The sequence below is a fragment of the Salmo trutta genome, chromosome 34 (assembly GCF_901001165.1).
Source record: "Salmo trutta chromosome 34, fSalTru1.1, whole genome shotgun sequence".
Lineage (NCBI taxonomy): Eukaryota > Metazoa > Chordata > Actinopteri > Salmoniformes > Salmonidae > Salmo > Salmo trutta.
Window position 1 is genome coordinate 10,107,182 of NC_042990.1, and position 21,103 is coordinate 10,128,284.

The 21,103-nt window shown below is 42.4% G+C and overlaps 1 protein-coding gene across 5 annotated transcripts in view; it reads right to left on the reverse strand.

Annotated features, from left to right (window-relative positions):
• Positions 1-806: 806 nt before the first annotated feature.
• Positions 807-21,103, reverse strand: part of LOC115173530 (POU domain, class 2, transcription factor 2-like) — a 79,227-nt gene continuing 58,930 nt past the window's right edge. For 2 of the 5 annotated variants that reach the window (XM_029731705.1, XM_029731709.1), the window contains exons 2-15: positions 15,036-15,101; positions 14,278-14,312; positions 13,602-13,658; positions 6,374-6,487; positions 5,823-6,041; positions 5,452-5,578; positions 5,143-5,240; positions 4,649-4,843; positions 4,142-4,432; positions 3,640-3,831; positions 3,144-3,192; positions 2,792-2,939; positions 2,116-2,189; positions 807-1,578 (exon numbers count right to left, since the gene is read on the reverse strand). In XM_029731705.1, coding sequence (XP_029587565.1) covers positions 1,280-1,578; positions 2,116-2,189; positions 2,792-2,939; positions 3,144-3,192; positions 3,640-3,831; positions 4,142-4,432; positions 4,649-4,843; positions 5,143-5,240; positions 5,452-5,578; positions 5,823-6,041; positions 6,374-6,487; positions 13,602-13,658; positions 14,278-14,312; positions 15,036-15,101 — 1,964 coding nt within the window. In that variant the 3' untranslated portion in view covers positions 807-1,279. Of the gene's footprint in view, positions 1,579-2,115; positions 2,190-2,791; positions 2,940-3,143; positions 3,193-3,639; positions 3,832-4,141; positions 4,433-4,648; positions 4,844-5,142; positions 5,241-5,451; positions 5,579-5,822; positions 6,042-6,373; positions 6,488-13,601; positions 13,659-14,277; positions 14,313-15,035; positions 15,102-16,329; positions 16,422-17,629; positions 18,008-21,103 lie in introns of those variants that run through there. The other 3 variants (XM_029731708.1, XM_029731707.1, XM_029731706.1) reach the window with 3 other exon arrangements.

Genomic DNA, 21,103 nt, shown 5'->3' on the forward strand with positions numbered 1-21,103 from the left:
TTTAATAATTTATTTTATAGAGTCATTATTGCTCATCTTTATCAAGGGTGTCAATCATTTTTGACTCCACTGTATAAAATAAGTTATGAAACAAAGGAGGCAATAATATCCAGGCTGTATCACAACCGGCCGTGATTGGGAGTCCCACAGGGCGGCGCACAATTGGCCCAGCGTCATCCGGGTTTGGTCGGGGTAGGCCGTCATTGTAATTAAGATGTTGTTCTTAACTGACTTGCCTAGTTAAATAAAGTTTAAATAAAAATATCTCATCATATTAAACAAATATTGAAGATAATAGCCCTAATGATGATGATGATAATTACGATGATCATAAGAAAAATCAGAAATCAGAAAATAAACCACAAAATAAGTTGGAAAGTTACTAATTGTTATTAGTCTGAGGTGACTGCTAAATCCACAACACAGTTTAATACTGTAACTAGGTTGAAACTGTAGAGCCACTAGAGAGGTAGGTAGAGATATGTGGGAGGACTGACACTACTAAGATATCTATATCAAATAATTTGGTATGACATAACGCAAAGCTCAAATCATATAAAATACTAAAAATAAGCGTTGTAAAAGTGTTGTAAACAAAACTTTAAAAGAATATATTATGATGAAATGAATACATGTTTTTGGCCTTGTTAAGTGTGGTTGATGTGCTGATCCTGGACAGATCAGAATCATAAGTCTTTTAAGTAAAGCTTTTCTCTCCGTTTTTTTGGTTTCAGTTTTTGGTATTTCGGTTTTGGAGATTTTGGCATGTTTGTCATTTTTCTCTTTGTGTGTTTTTCCCCTGTAGGTTTTTTTTATTTGGTTTTCTTTCCATCCATCTGCTGAAGCTTGTTGAAAGTCTTTCTTTCTTTTCGTGTCCTTGCCACCCATCTCTTTCTGAGTCTTAGTTCAGTTCTCATCCCTGCCCTCTTTTTCATCAGGTTTTTCAGTTCATTTGTTCTTTTCCAGAGAAAGGAGTAAATGTACATTAGCATTCACTGCGTTCCACAATGCCATCTCTCCAACTGTATAGATATATATTTTTTTTGGTTTAAATCTCCACCGTTCTCCTGTTCTCTCCTCCTCTCCATTCTTCCTCGCTCTCTTCTTCCTCTTTCAATCTGTGTATTTTTTTTGGCTTTGAAAGACTCCGGGAGAGAGAGCGGAGGCGACAAATGGAGGGAGAGAGAGATGGCTTTGGTTGAAAGGTGAGGTGTTTCTGTAAAGCTCCACTAAAACTCATCCTCCTCCTTCTGATAGGATCCTTTGGGTTGTGTCGTCGTCACTCGGCCATGGCCCCGCCAAGCGGCAGCGGTGAGGCTTCGCTGAACGAGCCGAAGGAGGCGGGGCTGGAGCAGGGAGAGGCGGAGCAGGAGTCGACGTCCATGCCGCTGGCGCCGGGGGATGGAGAGGCTCCCCTGTGACCGCCGACCAATCCCACGCCGGCTTGGTGGGACGCCATAGGCAGGAGGGTGTGGCGGTTGAGGAATAGGGAGGGGCGAACCCCAGCCCCGCCCAGGATCATCTGACCTCCGGCCTCAAGACTGGAAATGGGCAGCTGCCCACCACTGGCAGCCAGAGCTGAACCATGATAGAGTTACAGGGGACGGGGTGAGAGAGGCAGGTGGAAGGATTGGTGGGGGAAGAGAAAGGTAGAGGAGAAAGAATATAAGTGAATACATCGGCATTGATTTGGGTGACACTAACTGATGACAGGGTGAGATGAAGGATGGTGATGATGAAGGTGAGACTTTGCAACAGATGAGAGAACGTAGTATGAGTAGAGCAAGGAGAGCTTAGCCAGTCAGAGCTTACAGAAAAACGCCTGGCACATACACACAGACACACACGACACTCCCATGATCTACTTGGTGGTGATATGGATGGAATGGGATGGTGTGAAGACATGCAATTTCAACTGATCTGAAATCGCATGTTGAAATGATGGCAAATGGAGGGACATCCTCTTTTCTGACTTGAGATCTGCACGCTTAACTCAAAATTGTATCCTATTGACACTAAGTCATGATTTACGCCAGGCAGCGTTGCGCGCGCTTATCAGAAGTCAGAATACCGTCCATAATCTGGATACACACCGATTTTGGCAGACAAACACACCTTGCATTGTGGCCAGGGGATTGCTGCTGACGAGAGCCTGGTTCATCCCTGTGCTTACTCCCATCATTGTGTTCCTTTGAATATGTATGGATCCATATTCCCCCATGTGCACATACACACACATTCACACATGCAGAGATAGAGAAAGGACCAAGAGGGTTAAGTGAAAGCTCATTAATCAAACACCCTCTTGTTTTTCTATTAAGGATAAACAACATGTTTTCAATTCATGCATTGGTCTGACTCTGGGTTGACTAGCACGTCCGTGCCTGCAGACAAATATTCATGTTTCTTCATATGTGTGTGAGAACTTTCAGATTTGCTGCAAAACAGGTGGGGTGACATGAAATTCCCCATGTAGTCCCATATCATAAATTCCCAGCAAGTCAGTAAATATGACCTCATCCAGTCTAAAAGTTGACTTTATTGGCTGCGTACACAGTTTAGCAGATGCTGAGGATTCAGTGTTAGGAGTCAGTGTTCTATTGAGCAGTAGTCGTTGAGTGTCCAAGGGACAGAGAGAGGATAGAGTAGAAGTATAATTATATAATTAGGGGACACTAACCCAGCGAATATCAAAGTGTGTTTGTTGAGTATGAGGGATTGTTCAGTGTTAAGATTGAGTAAGTGTAGAGTAGTAGTTAGAGAGAGACAGAGAGAGAGAGAAGACACTCACCCAGCGTTCAGGCTGTGGGTACTGAGGGTGGGAGGAGCGGGGCTGGCTGTGCTATGTGGAGGCGGAGTCCTAGAGGAGGGGGTGGAGCTGGTGGCTGCAGAGCCACAGACGGTCAGAGGGCAGGTCACTGAGGGTAATGGACTGGTCACTGAGAAAGAGAGAGCGAACCATCAGTAGTAATATGAATGGTATACAGTACATTTGGTGACATTGCTAGGTTTTCCCAACGCCCATGGTACTGGGCATCTGCACTCGTCTCTATGTCTTAGTCCACTAAAGGGAATTTATACCTCTGGCACTTATAGCCTAGCTTCACAAAAACACAAATGTATCCAAAAATCGATTTCCTCACCTGTTGTGCTGAGGCTGGTGGCAGCCTGGTGCAGCCCCTGACTGGACACCTGGAGGGAGAGAAACAGAAAGAAAGAAAGAAAGAAAGAAAGAAAAAAAGAAAGAAAGAAAAAAGAAAGAAAGAAAGAAAGAAAGAGCGGTGGATAGGCCGTGAGGAGGAGAGAGACAGAAGAAACATGCTCTCATGGTGTAACTGTGATGACGTGTGGGTTGGTCTGTAACATTTGGCACCTCATACAACAGTGTAGCCATTTGGACGGCGCTGAGAGTGGAGCAGTGCAGGATGGGATAGGCCACAGGGTCACACATGGGGTCATGCAGAGGGAGGGGGGCAAGTCCATAGATACAGAGAGTCAAAGATCTATTCCTCTCATGATGCCTGACTTGTATTTAGACAGTTTGTTTGCAAACTAAGGAGCAGGGAGGCAAAGGACCAAAGGCCTGCCAATGAGAGGCATGGTGGGGAGGGTGGGGATGGGGTGAGTGCGGGGTCATACCATGTGCGGGCTGTAGCAGGGGGGTTTGTGCGTCATAGAGGGGGGCTGGCTGGGCAGGGGAGGGGTGGCACTGCAAGGGTTGATGCGCTTCTCTTTCTGGCGCCGGTTGCAGAACCAGACCCGGATCACCTCCTTCTCCATGTTGAGCTGCTGGCCCATCAGGAGAATCTCCTCTGAGTTAGGCTTCTGGTTCTGGAGGGAACACAGTCAAAAATCATGGTCAAGCATGTTGTCACAGACCACAAACATTTTATATCGCATAAAGCTGACATGTTGTCAATGTTACATTCAACAGTTTCAGCAGTATTTCGAAAATACCAAGCAAGGGTAAATATTTATTTCCGTTAAATGAAATGTTCATCAAAAAGTGAAATAAACTTCAATAAACTGTTGTGGACTGAGTCGTTGGTTTATGTACTCCACTGTGAGTGCAGGGTAGGGAGTAGAATGTCATTTGAGTGGGTTCCTTAGGAGTCTGTTGTGGGACGTCTCTCTTTCTCACCAAGATGAAGTTGCGCTCTAAGGCCACGCGGACGTTGGTCTCAATGCTGGTGCGTTTCTTCCTGCGGCGCCCCGTCATGCCCTCAAACCCCATCATGGGGGAGGAGAGAGAGTTCGGGCTGGGAAGCATGCTGTCTATCGCCATGGTCTCTGCGTCGTTTAGCCACTTCTCAAGCAGAGGCTTGAGCTTGCACATGTTCTTAAAGCTCAGGTTTAGGGCCTCGAAGCGAGAGATGGTGGTCTGGCTGAAGTCATTCCCATACAGTTTCCCCATCGCCATGCCTACGTCACCCTGAGGGAAGAGACAATTTGTGTTAAACGGTCATCTTCATTCTGGCCTCGAGCTCCTCCTGCTCCCCCACCCCCACTGCAAACACACATACACACTGACCCACGCACACACACACCCACACACACTCTGACCCATATGAAGTCTAGCTTGATCAAATTGCTCATGGCTCTCTTGCCCTTTATCACAACACATGCACACGCACGCATACAAACGTACCTGTGTGAAGCCCAGTTTGATGCGTCTCTGTTTGAAGGTGCGGGCGAACTGCTCCAGCTCCTCCAGGTCACTGGGCTCCTCGCCGTGAGGGCCAGAGGTCACTGAGGTCATTGGGGCTGCCGAGGCCCCAGAGGTCACCCCGCCATCCCCGCTCTTGTCCCTCTGTAATGATGAGAGGCCGTCACCTTGGCGACGCTACAGTACGGGAAACATAAGCCCATATCATTCCTGCCGGAATGGCGAGGGTTGGCTGACACACTGACATTAGCAATGTTTAAACTGTGGATCAATTCAAACACACTCTGGGTTTCTGGTTTGGTGTTTGATTAGATCAGCGTTTGGATCAATGCACCAGCACTGATTCCACAGAGCTCTTTGTTTTCTGCTTGTAGAGGCAGATCCCTACCCTACTTACAAGTATGTAGTACAGTATGTTATAAAGTCTCAACACACACACACACACATATTTGAGGTGGTTTTCAATAATACTATACCTGTGCTTGCAGTCCCAGCCTGGGTGGAGTAGTTAGAAGACTCCCCTGGCTTTGCTGATGCTGAGGTAGCGAAATTAAATTAGGTGTCGAGAGCAAACCTGAGGAAAACAACGGAGAAGCCGTTAACACTATTAACACTATTAAAGTATTGTAATTATATGAACACTACTTTATTGTATTTTAACTGTATTACTACAACTTTATTCTAACTTGTTTTAGAACAAAGCAATTAGATCATAACGCCAAGCTCTACATGATGTTTTGTGCCAAGAGGAAGTGACAGTGTTGATGATGGTGGTTCTCACTTACTTAGTAGGTCCCACTTACCCTGCTGCCCCTGTTGTCCCTGGGCCTGAGGCAGGAGGAACTGAGGAGACTGCAGGTGGTGGCCGGGCATCAGGACTAACTGCTGCAGCTGCAACAGCTGCTGGATATCCTACAGGAGGAAGAGAGAGAGAGGAAAAAGGTAAGCGAGTCATGTATGATTTCTGAACAGAGCAACATACACACAATACAATGCAAAGAAATGAGCAAAGTACCAAAATGTGCACAGCCCCAGCCTTCAAAGTAACATCACCTAAGAGTATATAGAGAAACACTTCTGACATAGACGAGTGTTGGTTAGTGAGTTAGATTGGCTTAAAGCTGGTCATATCTGATCTGTGACTGGCCGCTCCTACCTGGGCGGTGAGCTGGATAGGCTGAGAGAGGGTGAGCTGGGGCGGGGCTTGCTCCTGTTTGGTCAGCTGTTGCTGCTGCTGCTGCTGATTGGCTTGGGCGGCTGCGTGGGCGGCATGAGCAGCGTGAGCCGCATTGGACTGCTGCACGGCGGCGGCCAGGAGCTGAGCCTGGGCCTGCTGAAGCAACAGCTGCTGCTGTGCAGGCAAGAGGGCAGCCAGCTGAGGAAGAGGCGGGAAGAAGAGGAGGTGGTGGAGGAGAGGGTAGGGTTTACCCAAAGAGAAGAGGGGGAAAAGCAGAAGAGAAAAAGAATAGTGCGTTTGAGCAGGCAGTAAGAGGCAGAGATGGGATCAATTCCATTTTAATTCAGTCAATTCAGGAATGAGGAAGATTTGAATTTGAATTTCTGTTTACTTCCTTAATTGACAGAATTGAATGAAAATGGAATTCACTCCAACCTTGGTAAGATGCAAGCAAGAGCATGAGCGAAGCAGAAAATGCTTACTGTCCATCACCCTAACCGCCTACACACTACATCTGTGCCAGTGCTTACCCCTGCCAGCTGACTCCCTGCCAACATGAGTTGTGTGTGAGGGTGAGGCGTCTGCTGCTGGGAAGGAGGCGGCACATGGGTGGAGATCATCTCAGGTCCCGCCTCACTTTTACTCTGCAGGGTGAATAATATCAAAACATTGAATAAGGTTAAAACTCAGAAGAATAATCATAAAAATGTTTTTGGGCATCTGGTACACAGGCCTCATTTTAGTTGCCAAAATGGGTCCTTTAAATGGACAGAAATATGGTCCAGAAATGACCTGATTGGAGCAAAAACATATATTTTGCCTAAAACTAAGGATTTGGGTGGTTTCTTGAGATAAAACATGTATTAATATTAGAGTACCATCTATATATGAACCACACAGCTAACATTCAAGCTTAAATTTGACGTATACAGTGCATTCGGAGAGTATTCAGGCCCCTTGAGTTTTTCCACATTTTGTTACGTTACAGCCTTATTCTAAAAATGATCAATCTACACACAATACCCCATAATGACAAAGCAAAAACAGGTTTTTAGAAATTGTTGCAAATTTATAATAATATTTTTTTTTAAATGACGTTTACATTTACGTAAGTATTCAGACCCTTTACTCAGTACTTTGATGAAGCACCTTTGGCAGCGATTACAGCCTCGAGTCTTCTTGGGTATGACGCTACAAGCTTGGTACACCTGTATTTGGGGAGTTTCTCCCATTATTCTCTGCAGATCCACTCAAGCTCTGTCAGGTTGGATGGGTAGCGTTGCTGCACAGCTATTTTCAGGTCTCTCCAGAGATGTTCGATCGGGTTCCAGTCCGGGCTCTGGCTGGGCTACTCAATTGATTGTGGCCTGTGGAATATTGTCCCACTCCTGATTAAATATTGTCCCACTCCTTTTCAATGGCTGTGCGAAGTTGCTGGATATTGGCGGGTACTTGAACACATCAATCCAGAGTATTCCAAACATGCTCAATGGATAACATGTCTGGTGAGTATGCAGGCCGTGGAAGAACTGGGACATTTTTAGCTTCAAGGAATAGTGTACAGATCCTTGCGTCATGGGGCCGTGCATTATCATGCTGAAACATGAGGTAATGATGAATGGCACGACAATGGGCCTCAGGATCTCGTCACGGTATCTCTGTGCATTCAAATTGCCATCGATAAAAATGCAATTTTGCTCGTTGTCCGTAGCTTATGCCTGCACATACCATAACCCCACCGCCACAATGGGGCACTCTGTTCACAACATTGACATCAGCAAACCGCTCGCCCACACGACGCCATACACGTCGCCATACACGTGGTTTGCGGTTGTGAGGCTGGTTGGATGTACTGCCAAGTTCTCTAAAACAAGGTTGGAGGTGGCTTATGGTAGAGAAATGAACATTAAATTTCCTGGAAACAGCTCTGGTGGCCATTCCTGCAGTCAGCATGGCAATTCCACTTTCCCTCAACACTTGAGACATCTGTGGCATTGTGTTGTGTGACAAAACTGCACATTTCAGTGGCCTTTTATTGTCCCCAGCACAAGGTGCACCTCTGTAATGATCAGGCTGCTTAATCAGCTTCTTGATAATGCACACCTGTCAGGTGGATGGATTATCTTGGCAAAGAAAAAATGCTCACTAAAATTAACACGCGCCAAATACTGGTAGATTTAGGTATTAGCGGGTAAGAATGTCTATTTCACCAGCCACGTTGGCAGGTGGTCAATTTTCAGGGCTCTACAGTGCGAGCATTACATTTGAAATTGTGAATACATTTTTTTGTCAAAAGTCAAGTATTGGCATATGTGTGAAGCTGTTTACAAAGTATTTCTGCTGTTTTGTTTCATAGCTGCTAATCGCACAAAGAAATACAAATCCTAGATCCCACCTCGCGCAGCAACAGCTTTGTGCTGAGTGAAGAGCTGAAGCTTTGAGTGAAGAGCTGATAGAATTAATTTTGGAGGAGCTTGCACAAGCATAATAGTTGGTCTAGTCAGCAAAGTCCTCTGGTTTCTTGGCTTATTACATTGTTTTCTTCACAAGCTTGGTTGTTTTTCAAATGTTCGTTTGAATCTTCTGCTTCAACTGATAGCGAAGAGAAGCGGTCTACTACTAGTCACATCCCAAATCTCACACACACACACACACACACATACTCGAGTGGCCCCATTACCACGGTAACCTCCCTCCCTTAAATGGGCAGCTGAATTTTTTTAATCATCTGATATTTGGGGTAAAAGACACAGGTCACAAAAAAATTTATTAAATTGAGCAAAATACCACATTACTTCTTAATAATACATTTCTTGTTTTAGAAACATTACAAAGCATGGTCATCAGTTTTTTTATGTAATTATGGCAAAAATATATTTGGGCTGGTAAAAAATCTGACGGGCTGGTAGTTTTTTTTCATCTACATGACACAGTGGCAGTGAATTTTAGGCCCTGATGTTGCATTTATATTTTTGTTTAGTGGATATGTGACTCGTTTCAGGAAACTAGGCGTAGGTCGCGCTTCACTACTTCACAGGAAAGGCATTTGAACGTAAACATGTATTTTTTTTATTTAAAAAAGAAATGCCTTCTGGAACATGTGAACTTTTATTTGCCTTAATAACAAACTTGTATGTCATCTGGAAATACAAATACAATTGTTAAATGATGAGCCGAATCAGTTTAGCCACGGAAAAAGTCAGGAACCTTCCCGCTAGCCATGATTGGCTGAGACAATGGATGGGCTGGACATGTCAAGAGATGAATTCGGATTGGTCTGCCATTTAGCAAGCTTCTGTCTATAACATGAGCTGCTCAGTATGTGTAGGTAATCCTTTCTAACGCAGATTTTTTTGAAAGATATCACAAAGAACTGCAAAAGTGTTGCTAATGCTCTCCACTTTCTGGAGGACCGAGTTTTGAAATCAGTGGAATGTCCGGTGGAAGCAGAGTATGATAGCTAAGGAGATGGAGAAAATTCTGGCGTTTGACTGCAAATATGCAGGGGGAGTCGAAAAGAGAACACACAGAAAGCTGTTGAATAAAACATCTGTCTCCGGATCACATCTTCAAACTAAGGGCAACCATGGCATCCGTGGCAGAAAGAGAGAAGCGTTCATCCATGTATACAGCTTTTTTTACACATTTTGTATGCTGTGCATGTGACAAATAAACTTTGATTTTATTTGATATATTGCATGTTTACCAGAGACGGTAATGTGAAGAACAACATGACATGCACCAAAGTCAAATTAGGATATAACGTTAGGCCAACAAGACAGTGTCTAAGTAATAAAAGTATCCCGTAGAATGTCCTGCTTTTATTTCATCACACTCACAACCCAAGCTATTTTCTGTAATTAGCTCACCATTAACTTTTAAATAATGATCTTGTTGTGAGTTTATTTTCTTGTAATAATTTATACAAATGAGCTAGTTAAGACGTTGTCAGCTATATGATATGGTCATTATTTGAACTGGCTAGCCAGCTAACTTAACATTAGCTAGCTAGCTAACTAACAAGCTATAAATGACCCAAAACATTGTTTCGAAAGTGGATTTTGGTTTGCTAAATTGACATAAAAATACAAAATTCATTTTTAAACGGATGGATTTAGTGGGGTTAAAATACAATAGTTATGCTAGTTTGGACCACCAGGCTGCTGATGTCATGCATCCTGTCGTTTTTGTGTTTATACTTTTTCAAAATGACAATGACAAGTTTGACGTCGGACGACAATAGAATGTTCATGATGTCACTGTGACAACTGTCTACAGACATGTCGATAGATGTAGTATAAACCAGCCTTTAGTCTTGAAATATTTGGTTGTTTAGTACACTACCAACCATACTCTCTCAGCATATGGCCTCACTCAGCACATGGCCTCACATGTGAATCCTTAAAGAGATGGGTGGAGCTAAGGCTTAAGAGGGTGTGAATGATGCTGAATGGGTGTAGACAAAGAAGAGCTTGCCAGTAAGTGTACCAAAACATTCTAGGTCCATTTTCTCAAAGGTGGGGTTACAAGTTTATCAACTTCCAAAACATAATTACTAAGGATGCACGATATATCGGCAAACATATCGGAATCAATATGTCTAGTTTAGTTTAACGCCAATGATAAAAACCGATGTCAAAGTTACAGCACATACCTATATAACGTAGGTACATGACGTAATAACGGCACATAAAATTTTGCCCTACACGTGCAACAGCATTCCTAACCTAGCCCACACAATGTCTGCTGTGTGGATCGAGCAATCAACAAGTCGAGCAGTCATTTGAAAGAGTAAGAAAATTTCAGCGAGACAACTCAAAGGCGAAATCCATTAAAGCCAAGATAATGGAATTCATTGCCCTTGACAATCAACCGTTCTCTGTCGTGGGTGATGTTGGCTTTCGCCGACTGGTCGAGCACCGGTACACACTACCAAGTGCACTATTTTTCAGATGTTGCCCTACCGGAGTTACACAGTAATAGCGTCACTGCTATTAGCTTCACGACATACATACTATGGAACGCTGTTTAGGTCTTTGCGTGTCAAAAAAGATACAGTAGCACTGTCAAAGCTGTACAAAACAATGTCTTTACAATACTGCGTTGGTAATAAAGCATCATTTGTTCGACAGCAACTTCTGGGATAGCTAGCTTTAGCTTGGTACCTAGCTAGCACCAATACAACCAGCCTGAAAACAATGACCAGTAGAAACTGCAGTCATTTTCATTATTCTTAGCAATGATTTAGGAATCCTTGTGAGTAAGTATTAGCTAGGTTGCCACTTGTTGTTCACCTATTGAAATGAACTTCAGTTCATGAAAATAAATAGCTAGCCAGCTACTTAACCCTGTTGCCCAAAGCTAAAGTTATAAGCAGCCAGCTAGCTTCATCTGGCTAGTGACGCTCGACTGGACCGGGTTATGTGTTGTGAAGCTAGCCACAATAAGGATTTGGCACAATAGTGGAATTTGCGGTTTGCCTTCAAAATAAACGTATGTCATTGACAGTGATGCAAATTAATACAAATAGTAGAATTATGCCATACTTTTATTTTGAAGGCTAACCGCAAAGTCCACTATTGTGGCTTATCCACCATTAATCAAATAAGAACTGTCTTATAAATTTGGGATATTTTAGATGATGACACCTAGCTATATAGTGTTATTTGACGTGAATCTTTTTTGACACGCAAAGACCCAAACGGCGTTCCATAGAAATCCTGGTTGAGAATGAAACGACTGAACAAATAAACAATGAAACAGCACAGCAAGTAAGTGAAAGAAATAAGTTTTGATTATGTTTGACTGGTAATGGGGACATACGTAAATGCCAACAAAATAACTTTTTGGTCAGTGTGATGTGTGTGTGTGTAACCTTTATTTAACTAGGCAAGTCAGTTAAGAACAAATTCTATTTACAATGACGGCCCGGACGATGCTGGGCCAATTGTGCGCCGCCCTACGGCCGGATGTGATACAGCCTGGATTAGAACCAGGGACTGTAGTGACGCCTCTTGCACTGAGATCCAGTGCCTTAGACCGCTGCATCCATGTGGTGTGTTAACTATTTAACTGTACTAGAATTCTTAAAAGGCTGCGCATTTTTTTTATATCGGTTATCGGTATCGGTTATTTTTGGCAAGGAAAATATTGGATATCGGTATCGGCCAAAAATGCCATATTGGTGCATCACTAATAATTACTTTCCCATTGTTCCTCAACTGTAGTGTATGATATACCATTGTCTAGGTCTGAGTCTCTACTTTTATCCAATGTAAAAAACACAATTTCAGATTTTGCTACATAAGACCGAATCAAGCCAGTCGGTCACATAAACAGTGCCTTCGGAAAGTATTAAGACCCCTTGACTTTTTCCACATTTTGTTAGGTTACAGCCTTATTCTAAAATAGATTTTTTTTTCTCGCAAAAACAGTTATATTTAATTTTTTGGCAGATTTCTTAAAAATAAAAAACAGAAATATCACATTTACATTAGTATTCAAACCCTTTACTCAGTACTTTGTTGAAGCACCTTTGGCAGCGATTACAGCCTTGAGTCTTCTTGGGTATGACACTACAAGCTTGGCACACCTGTATTTGGGGAGTTTCTCCAATTCTTCTCTGCAGATCCTCTCAAGTGCTGTCACGTTGGATGGGGAGCGTTGCTGCACAGCTATTTTCAGGTCTCTCCAGAGATGTTCGATTGGGTTCAAGTCCGGGCTCTGGCTGGGCCACTCAAGGACATTGAGACTTGTCCTGAAGCCACTCCTGCGTTGTCTTGGCTGTGTGCTTAGGGACATTGTCCTGTTGGAAGGTGAACCTTTGCCCCAGTCTGAGATCCTGAGCGCTCTGGTGCAGGTTTTCATCAAGGATCTCTCTGTACTTCGCTCAGTTCATCCTTCCCTCAATCCTGACTAGTCTCCCAGTCCCTGCCGCTGAAAAACATCCCCACAGCATGATGCTGTCACCACCATGCTTCAGCGTAGGGATGGTGCCAGGTTTCCTCTAGACGTGACGCTTGGCATTCAGGCCAAAGAGTTCAATCTTGGTTTCATCAGACCAGAGAATCATGGTCTGAGAGTCTTTAGGTGCCTTTTGGTAAACTCCAAGTGGGCTGAAATGTGCCTTTTACTGAGGGGTGGCAGGTATCCTAGTGGTTAGAGCATTGGGCCAGTAACCAAAAGGTTGCTGGGTCGAATCCCCAAGCTGACAAGGTAAAAATCTGTTGTTCTGCCCCTGAACAACATTTAAGGCAGTTAACCCACTGTTCTCCAGTAGGCTGTCATTATAAATAAGAATTTGTTCTTAACTGACTTGCCTAGTTAAATAAAGGTTAAAAAAAAGGCCTGATTGGTGGAGTGCTGCAGAGATGGTTGTTGTTCCGGAAGGTTCTCCTAATGTTGCGTTTATAGTTTTGTTCAGTATTTATGAATTTGATCAGCATTTTAGCCCTAACGGGGGCCACAACATACAGTACAAAATATATTACCATGCAAAAAATGTTGAGCTCTGTTGTCTAAATAATCTTAGAATATTCCAAGTTGGCTGAGGATTTCTGACCTGAGGAAATCCATCTGCCCATCTCCCTCTTTTTTTCCTCGATCTCCCTCAATTTCTATACATCCATGTCCATAGTCTGTCTTTCTGAAGAGAAAGGAAAAGCTAATTCCCCTCTTCTGCAGCATGTCTTTATAAAGTCGGCTGTGCAAACACACACACACTGTCTCTCTCGCATGTGAGTGCACTAATTCACTCACCTTGATGCTGCTGAAGGTAGGAGAAAGACTGAAGGGACTCGTTTTCATTGGCTGAACCTGTGATGAAACGAATGGCAACAATAAAATCCATTCAGACACAGATCTTTAAATCTATTCAACTGCGAAGCTATAAACACAGGTGCCATTCCAGATTGACAGAATACCTTAATAAAACTCATCAATTGAATCCACGTGTTTCCTAATCATTTTCATTTTTAAATTAATTCAAACCTATCCAAAAAAATACAGCAGTAGGACCTCAGGACAATTTTGTGAATTGAGGTGGTTCTGAACACTGAAATGTCTATAACACTTTGAAATTCACCTACAAACAGCACCAAACCTTTATACAAAATGATGATTGCGTATGTTTTAAAAATAATTTTCCAGATACTGTAAATATCTGATATGTTTTTACCAGATCTAAGCAACATTTCTGTTTGTCTGTTGCCTAAGATGGGTTTTTTTTGCATTTATGTCCCGGTTTAATATTTGCCCGTTGGGTTGACCGGTTAGTCCTTAACTTTGAGGTTTGGATCTTTGAGGTTCTACTATATGCACAGACAATCTTATTACAACCTTAGAGCAAACGACAGCAATACATAAAAAACACAAATAACAATAGATCAACAACAACAAACATAGTTTTACAATTACTTAAATTGAAATGACAGACCTGATCATTGGCATCAGGACTGTTCCTCTCGGAGTCTGTAAGATAAAAAAAGAGGGTGAGAAAGACAAAGACGGGTGAGAAAGAGAGATGAGAAAAGTATAAAGTGGAATTCTAATAACCCCGTCATGATCTACTTTAAATACCTCAGGCTGTAGCAAAACCTTAAACAGGTTACTTCAAATGTCAATTACTCACATTCCGCAGCCCAAGGTGTGAGCTAAATCTAGTTAAACATATAGGTGTGTGACAACATGACTCTGAGCAGTGACTTATATGGCGGTATAGTGTCACGTGCATAAGTCATACAAACAGGCTGACTAAAACATTCTCACTTTCTGTTCGGAAAATGTGAGCGACGTGACCAAAGGAGAAGATTTGAGGTCTCTTATTGTGGATGTGTTGTGTCATAGAGCGGCAGGTAGCCTAGCAGTTAAGAGCGTTGGGCCAGTATCTGAAAGGTCACTGGTTTGAATCCCTAACTAGGTGAAACATCTGTCAATGTGCCCTTGAACAAGGCACTTAACCCTAATTGCTGCTGTAAGTCGCTCTGGATAAGAGCGCCTGCTAAATGACTAAAATGTAAATACATCCAAAAACAACACACCAGATTAGCCCACTCTCCCCAATCAATACGACAACATAAACAGATGTAGACACACACACAACATCCTTTCATTCAAACATGAAATTGGCCTAATGATGGCACATGATGATAACTGATATCAAAGCAGCACATAATGCAGTCTCAAAATGGTTACCTGTGCTCTCCCCTGGAAAGTCTGCCCCAGGCTTCTCATCCTCTGCTGGTTTTGACATCCTGATATCTGCAGGGGAGAGAAGGAAGAAGGTTAAATATAACATGTTTCCAACTGACAAACATCCCCAGCCCGCCCAGCATATATGGAGGGATGAGGATGAGAGATTCACAGGGAGAAAAGCTCCCTCACCCTTTCTTCCCCTGCCCTCCATCTCCAATCCTCCTTGGCTCGCACAGTGGCTTCCCGGCTTATGAGTTCAATGTTATGCCGTAACGCATGCTATGCACACAAGGCTTGAGAGAGAGGCCACACACTATATTTCCATCAGGCTGGCTTAATGAACACAAGTGAAATGGTTATGAAACCTGGCGGCACAGATCACGAAACCTGGTGGCACAGATCATGTCTTTTCAAATCTCCCCACCATAAATCCAACTAATGTATTTGTAATAAAGTCAGCTTTGGTAAAGGAATGTGATTTTCTGGAGGTGAAATTGCAGCATGAATAACACAGTCATATGTCTTTACAGAATCGTAAAAAATAAACAATTTCACGTCAAACATAAATGTGAAAGTGGTATTCAAGATTTCCAAATACATTACATACTGTATAAATACATGCACAATACAAATGATAATAATACATATTTCACATAATTGGAGATAAGAGGAAAACTGTAACTCATTTCATATAGGCTAAGTCTATATTTTTGGGAATCTGTGTCAAATACCTCGAGAATGTAATTGCATAACGTTAGGCCTTGACAATTGATTACAACCGGTAATTTTTCTACAATAGATTACAAGTTCAAATGTAAGTGAATTTATTTATGCACACACGTTTTTGACAGAAATGTATTATGCTCCAAATATAGCCTTTAAAAAAAAATCTAAACTATTTTCATAATCTGTCTTGAATACTAATTTTAAAAAAAAGGTTAATTTTGACCTACAATGAATGACACAAATAATGATGTATGATGGAGCGCATGCCATTTAACAAGCTAATAGGCTACGCTATTTACATGCACGTCTTATACGATTTTGTAATAGTCTACAGTTGTTTTAATTGCAGTATATTAGCTGCAATAATTATATTTCAAATAATAATACATTTTAGGCCTTATGAACCCGAAATGAACGTCGTGTCATGAAAAACAACTCCGACATCTTCCATTCGATGTGTTTACCTCTAATCTAAATATTCACATTTGAATAGATACACGTTTAGCCTAGCTGTTACGAAAGCCTAAACACGTCACATTTTCAAACAGTGATATAATTCAAGAGTTACCTGGGTTATCGACATTCATGAGAAAATAGAAATATCTATCGAAAGCGTTGGTTTTGACGGTGTTCTTCCTACTATCGAGCTATGGTTGCATATTTGCGCGTGACTAATTGTGCATACCTGCAGATTTCCTCACGAGCAATGATTATTTTCGCGCCATTTATTGGGCCAATCAATTTGCCTAAATAGTTTGCGAGAGAATAAAGTGAACGCACGGTTTTATTACATTAGTGACCAACAAAGCCTATTTGAAGACGAGATCAAATAGACTGTCTACAGTAATAAGCCTCTATGCATATCAGCGAAACTTTGAGTATCTTCCACCCACCCTTTCAGCCTCTATAGGTCTACCATTTCTATGAGCTATTCTCGGATGCCTAAATTCTTCCACCCTCAATACTGAACATCATGGTGAGTCACTGGTTTAAATTTGTTACAATTCGAATGGCTCTAATTATAGACAAATAGGCCCATCATTATATGCAGCAAAAGTTGAGCCTGCTGCTCTGAGGGAAAACAACCAAACTGCAAAGAATTCCACATTTTCCAATAGCCTAGCCTAAAACTGACCTCTCTGGATTCCTATCCATTGTTTACGTGAAAGACACGCAATTTATTGCAGGTGGGCAAATTGAGCCTGCTCTGAGATTTTTTTTACTGACAACAACCAAAATCAATAAAAGTCAGTAGGCCTACTTATCTTTGTTATTCCTCCCCTATGTGTAGGGGAAAGGCAGGCAATAGGCCTACTGTATAGGACTGCGGGTTAACAGCTCATTTACATTTTCGGGAAAGTGATCATAATCTTCGGGCAACCAAAACATAGTCCTAACTTGTGTCTTTATGACCTTAATGCCAATCCCTGCCTCTGTCCTGTGATTCATTTTTATGGAATAGCCTACTACTTTACATACTTGACTATCCATCACTAGTCTTCGTATTGCATTGCCTCCATCCCCAGAAAGAGAGGGGGTGTTATAGAATAACACAAAGACATGTAAATACACACCGCCAAATACACACCGCCTAACAATGGTTATACACTAGAAGTAGCGGTAAAATGTTACCCTGGTAGCCTGTACATGAGCCTATACTTTACGCGCGCACACACACACACACACACACATACACACGTTGGTCTTCTTCAGGAGAGATGACCTGACATTTCATTACAACTATCACGGACAGAGTTCGTTTTGATGTACACTAATTAGCAACATTTGAATAGATAAACGTTTACCCTAGCTGTTATAAAAACCTACACACTTCACATGTTCAAACATTGACATAATTCAAGAGTTACCTGGGTTATCGACATTCATGAGAAAATAGAAATATCTATCGAAAGCGTTGGTTTTGACGGTGTTCTTCCTACTATCGAGCTATGGTTGCATATTTGCGCGTGACTAATTGTGCATACCTGCAGATTTCCTCAAGAGCAATGATTCATTTCGAGCCATTTATTGGGCCAATCAATTTGCCTAAATAGTTTGCGAAAGAATAAAGTGAACGCACGGTTTTATTACATTAGTGACCAACAAAGCCTATTTGAAGAAGAGATCAAATAGACTTTCTACAGTAATACACCTCTATGCATATCAGCGAAACTCTGAGCATCTTACACCCACCCTTTCAGCCTCTATAGGTCTACCATTTCAGTTAGCTATTTTTGGATGCCTAAATTATTCCACCTTCAACACTGACACAATGGTGAGTCACTGGTTTAAATGTGTTACAATTCGAATGGCTCTAATTATAGACAAATAGGCCCATGATTATATGCAGCAAAAGTTGAGCCTGCTGCTCTGAGGGAAAACAACCAAACTGCAAAGAATTCTAATAGCCTAGCCTAAAACGGATCTCTCTGGTCCCTCCCCATTGTTAACGTGAAAGACACGCAATTTATGGCAATTATGGCAGGTGGGCAAATTGAGCCTGCTCTGAGATTGTTTTACTGACAACCAAAATCAATAAAAGTCAGTAGGCCTACTTATCTTTGTTATTCCTCCCCTATGTGTAGGGGAAAGGCAGGCAATAGGCCTACTGTATAGGACTGCGTGTTAACAGCTCATTAACATTTTCGGGAAAGTGATCATAATCTTCGGGCAACCAAAACATAGTCCTAACTTGTGTCTTTATGACCTTAATGCCAATCCCTGCCTCTGTCCTGTGATTCATTTTTATGGAATAGCCTACTACTTTACATACTTGACTATCCATCACTAGTCTTCGTATTGCATTGCCTCCATCCCCAGAAAGAGAGGGGGTGTTATAGAATAACACAAAGACATGTAAATACACACCGCCAAATACACACCGCCTAACAATGGTTATACACTAGAAGTAGCGGTAAAATGTTACCCTGGTAGCCTGTACATGAGCCTATACTTTACGCGCGCAAGCGCGCACAAACACACGTTGGTCCTTCTCGGGAGAGATGACCTGACATTTCATTATGACCGGCAGAGCTCGTTTTGATGTTCACTAATTAGCAGTGCTTGTTACTGACGGCAACGCTAATTAACCCCCAAAGCCTCGACCCCATGAGAGACCATTTAGCAGTGCAAGACGAAGAGCGGAGTACTTACCTGCGAATCAGACATTATTGTTCACCATAGCCACCATCTTACAGCAAGAAAGTCATTCTTCTGTACTGACCTTGCTGCTTTTTTCTCTCTCTTTTTTGCCTTTCCTCTCTTTTTATTGTCTTTCTTTCCACATTCACGCTTTCACGCAAGGCCTAAGATGTAGTAGATATGAAAATAGCTATAGCTGAGCCTGAATAGTACAATTAGATAAATAATACATCGTAAATGTTAACATTAGGCCTCTTATGGTTCAGGGTTGAGCTCTGTTCTACATGCTAATATGTGAGTTTAAAGAGATGGTGATGATGAGCACTACCTTATCACCTCACTCTTAATCCTTCCTCCTCCCACTACGACTCTTTCACCGTCCCCCTCTACACCCCCATCCTCCTCCCGCCACATCCTGTAACATATGTAGTGCATGAGCGAAGGAAAGAACACTAGAAAGAGAGGGGGATATTGGTAAAAAATAAGAGTGGGAGGAGTGGAGTGTGTGGGGCATCGGGGCAATTTTATGACAGTTTTTTTCAATCTCTTTGGCACATTTCTCTGATGTAAGTGGTATATTATCAAAACCCTAATTACAAAACACTGAACTGATAACACTTGTAATACCCCGATCTTATGTTCAGAATCATTGATCCTGCATTCATTTGGGTTTAAGACATCTTTCAGCCTGAGTCATTCATGCATAATACAAGTTTTTTTTCCGTGAAATACCAATAGCTCATAGGCTCACCATTTAGTAATTTTAAATAACATTTAATCCAATAGCAAAAAATACAAGATACAACTCTCCTTTTTGAAGTGCTGAATGTAAAGAATCGTAGATGGTTAACATCATTTCCATACAGTATTTGACTATAACTTGACGTGCACCATTGTTTATAATTTGTATCCAACGGCAGGTTGTGAGCATGCTGAGAAATATGCCAGTTTTACAGTTTCCTTATACAGTCCTTATCTAGGACAAAACATTTATATTTTCATTTTTTGCTGATTTATTAAAAATACAAAACAGAAATATCACATTTACATTAGTATTTACATTAGTTACTCAGTACTTTGTTGAAGCACCTTTGGCAGCGATTACAGCCTTGAGTCTTCTTGGGTATGACACTACAAGCTTGGCACACCTGTATTTGGGGAGTTTCTCCAATTCTTCTCTGCAGATCCTCTCAAGTGCTGTCACGTTGGATGGGGAGCGTTGCTGCACAGCTATTTTCAGGTCTCTCCAGAGATGTTCGATCGGGTTCAAGTCTGGGCTCTGGCTGGGCCACTCAAGGACATTGAGACTTGTCCTGAAGCCACCCCTGCGTTGTCTTGGCTGTGTGCTTAGGGTCATTGTCCTGTTGGAAGGTGAACCTTCGCCCCCAGTCTGAGGTCCTGAGCACTCTGGTGCAGGTTTTCATTAAGGATCTCTCTGTACTTTGCTCTGTTCATCTTTCCCTCAATCCTGACTAGTCTCACAGTCCCTGCCACTGAAAACATCCCCACAGCATGATGCTGTCACCACCATGCTACAGCATAGGGATGGTGCCAGGTTTCCTCGAGACGTGACGCTTGGCATTCAGGCCAAAGAGTTCTTGTTTCTCATGGTCTGAGAGTTTTTAGGTGCAAACTCCAAACGGGCTGTCATGTCCCTTTTACTGAGGAGTGGCTTCTGTCTGGCCACTCTACCATAAACACCTGATTGGTGGAGTGCTGCAGAGATGGTTGTCCTTCTGGAAGGTTATTCTGTCTCCATAGAGGAACTCTGCAGCTCTGTCAGAGTAACCATCGGGTTCTTGGTCACCTCCCTGACCAAGGCCCTTCTCCCCCGATTGCTTAGTTTGGCCGGGCGGCCAGCTCTAGTAAGAGTCTTGGTGGTTCCAAACTTCTTCCATTTAAGAATGATAGATGCCACTGTGTTCTTGGGGACCTTCAATGCTGCAGACATTTTTTGGCACCCTTCCCCAGATCTGTGCCTCGACACAATCCTGTCTCAGAGCTCTACGGACAATTCCTTTGACCTCATGACTTGGTTTTTTCTCTGACATGCACTGTCAACTGTGGGACTTTATATAGACAGGTGGGTGCCTTTCAAAGTCATGTCCAATCAATTGAATTTACCACAGGTGGACTCCAATAAAGTTGTAGAAACATCTCAAGGATGATCAATGGAAACAGGATACACCTGAGCTCAATTT